The sequence below is a fragment of the Galeopterus variegatus genome, unplaced genomic scaffold (genome assembly GCF_000696425.1).
Source record: "Galeopterus variegatus unplaced genomic scaffold, G_variegatus-3.0.2 Scaffold3192, whole genome shotgun sequence".
Classification (NCBI taxonomy): Eukaryota; Metazoa; Chordata; class Mammalia; order Dermoptera; family Cynocephalidae; genus Galeopterus; species Galeopterus variegatus.
In genome coordinates this window covers 71980-75263 of record NW_007729303.1, presented here as the reverse complement: position 1 = coordinate 75263, position 3284 = coordinate 71980, and the positions used below count along the sequence as shown (strand labels likewise).

General features: G+C 36.0%; 1 protein-coding gene across 1 annotated transcript in view; it reads left to right on the top strand.

Annotated features, from left to right (window-relative positions):
- RSL24D1 (ribosomal L24 domain containing 1) overlaps nucleotides 1-3284 on the top strand; it is a 37699-nt gene that overhangs the window by 12132 nt on the left and 22283 nt on the right. Inside the window, exon 4 of the mRNA XM_008584267.1 lies at nucleotides 2563-2645. Coding sequence (XP_008582489.1) covers nucleotides 2563-2645 — 83 coding nt within the window. The remainder of the gene's footprint in view (nucleotides 1-2562; nucleotides 2646-3284) is intronic.

The following is a 3284-nucleotide window of genomic DNA, read 5'->3' as shown; positions in this document are numbered from 1 at the left end:
GGAGCGCCACCGCGCTCCCAAGCGGCGCACTGTAGCAGTGCGCCACCGGGCCGGCCCCAGGTGTAAGATTCTTTTGGAACTTAAAATTGCTTCCTGCTGTTTTACACAATTAATAATAGTAGTTGTCAGTAATGTTCCAGAGAAATATATTGCTCTTCTTAGAGATTCGTTGATTCCTCACATTCCCCCATACTTCAATATCATCTTGACTATGAACTAGTCTTTTGACAATAGTTTTATGTTCATTGCTTACATTATGGAATTGTGTGAGGATGTGGATTGAGCAACCTTGTTAAGATGCTGATGTCCATAGGAACAGCAGTAGGAGAAACTTCAAAAGCAAGAATACTAGGAAAAATAGTTTGTATTTTATCCCTCATGTCTCTCTGTATTACAGATTAATTTTTAAGTCTGTCAGGTGCTTCTTACATTTAAAATGTTTTGATTTTCTGGAATATTTGGAAATACAATGTATTAATCTTTGGAAAGGATTTTCCTGCCACTTGTGTTTATTTCCCTTCTGAGTAACTCTAAGGTTATGGAAATGCTGAGTACTAGAATTTGGCCTTATCATTATTGCTGAAGGCAAAGAAAGAAAAAGTTACATATCCGGGATATTATTAATGCTAAGCTATAGCATGTGCCACATTTATAGTCGACATTTTCTTAGTTATTCATATAAACATTATTTTAATTCCAGAGGTTTCATGGGTCCTCCTGGGGGATTTTGTGAAAATGCAGATTCAGTTACAGTGCATCTGGGTGGTCCTAAGATTCTACAGTGCTAACAGTTTTCATTTTGACATAATTTTAGACTTACCAGAAAAGTTACAAGAGTAGAATTCTCTGATATCCTTCATCGCTATTTCCTGAGTGTTAACATTTTACTAAATTAACTTTTCTTTTTTCTGTCTCTCCCTTCCCTCCTCTCCCCTCCCCTCTCTCCTTCCCTCCTCTCCCCTCCCCTCTCTCCTTCCCTCCGATTCCCCTCCCCTCCCTTCCTTTCTCCCTTCCTCCTCCCCTTCCTTCCTTCAGTGTATAATTTTTTTCTAAACCATTTAAGCATATGTAATGCCCCTTTATCCCTAAATAGTTTAATATGTATTTCTAAAAGTGAGAACATTCTCTCATATAACCACAGTACAGTTATTAAAATCAAGAAATTAACATTGATATAATATTATTGCCTAATCTCAGACTTATTTAGATTTTCCAGTTGTCTTAAAATTATCCTTTTTGCAGAAGTTATAAGAATTAGTACATGTCATGTCTCTGTAGTCTCTTTTAATCTAGAATATTTCATGAGTTTGTCTTTATATTTCATGATATGACAGTGTTGAAGACATGATATGGGCCATGTGTTTGTTATAAAATCTCTTAAGAGGGTTTTGTCTGATGCTAACTGAAGATTAAGTTCGGGTAATGTATGTTTGGCAAGAACAACATAGATGTGATGCTGATATGATTCTTAGTGTGTCCTGTCGGAAGGCACATGCTGTCCATCAGTCCCATTACTGGCAGTGTTACCTTTGATCATATGGTTAAGGTGATACCTGCCATGTTTCTCCACTGGGAAGTTATGTTACTATTTTACTCTTTGTAATTAATGAGTGTATAGTATTGTTGGGAGATACTTTAGGACTATATAAATATCTTATTCTTCAGATCCACAGACTACACTTTAAGGAGCTAGATCAGAAGTCATGGTGTCCAATATGGCAACCACTAGCCATAGAGGCTACTGAGCACTTGAAATGTGGTTAGTCTGAATTGAGATGTGCTATAAATGTAAAATACATGATGGGCTTTGAAGACTTAATATGAAAACAGGAATAAAATAGCTCATTAATAATTTTTTACATGATTACGTGTTGAAATGATAATATTTTGGATATGTTGGGTTAAACAAAACATATCATTAAATTTCTACCTGTTCCTTTTTACTTTTTTAAAAAAATGTGACCACTAGAAAACTAAAAATTACATATGTGGTTTGTCTTATATTGGACATTGCTGATATAGATTCTAGAGTATAGTTGGACTCAGCTCCCTTACAGCCAAGTCCTACAGACAGTTTTCAAAACAGTTGGATTTTACTGGTTGAGAACATGCTGATATTGATTAAGTGGTTCGTTCTACCAGTATTCATCATGTGCTTAACTATATCCCAGGCACTTGAGAAAAAATTGTTCATGACCAGAAAGTTGCTGTTTATTTATGGACAAGCCAAGAATGGTATTACTTGCCAATAATTCAAGTTGTTTATATAATATAATTTGAAAAGCATTGGACTGATTTAAAGTTGAAGGAAAACTTAACAGTATAAAGCCTTTTGCAAAATAAAAATCAGAGAATTGGTATTTGTAAAAGAGAAAGTTGACAGTGATATCACCAGAGTACATACCTTCTTCAGCTTTTTCAGTAGAGATTTTTTTTGCAATGAATTTTATTCATTTAAATTCATTTCTAAATCAGAATAAAAAAGAAGTGTTTGTTAAAGCACTTGTTTATAATTATACTGTTTGTGTATAAATTTGCTAATTTTATGAATTTTTTTCGTAGTTGTTGCAATGAAGCGAGTTGAAGAGATCAAACAGAGACGCCAAGCTAAATTTATAATGAACAGGTATGAATATTTATATAGAGTAACTCCTGAAAAAATAATTACTAGTAGATATCTAAGGGCATTAGTGGGTTTTTTTTTGTTTTTATTTGACATAGCTTCAGACTTTAAAGACTTTTTTTTTTGTCCTTTTTTGTGACCGGTAGGGGGATCGCAACCCTTGGCTTGGTGTTGCCCTCACCGCGTTCAGCCAGTGAGCACACCGATCCGAACCCGTGGCGGGAGTGCCGCTGCGCTCCCAGCGCCGCACTCTCCCAAGTGCGCCATGGGGTCGGCCCAGACTTTAAAGACTTTTAAGAGTAGTTAGCATTTGACCACATTTACTTAATCTTTGTTGCTGTGTATAGTAAGTTGAGGATATAATGCTATTTCCTCCTATGTATATCTTAGCGTATATTGTCTGAAAATAAGAACATTCTCTTATATAAACAGTTTAGTAATCAAAATCAGTAAATTAACATTGATGCAATACTGTTATATCAGTGACAGACCTCGTTTGGATTTTACTAGTTGTTCCAATAATATTGTTTTTTTTTCCTTTTTGTCTTTTTTCGTGTCCGGCAACGGATCGCAACCCTCAGTGTTGTGCCCGTACTGGACCGGGACCGGCAATGGGATTGCAACCCTCGGTGTTGCTCCCACACCTCGCTCAGCCAGTGAG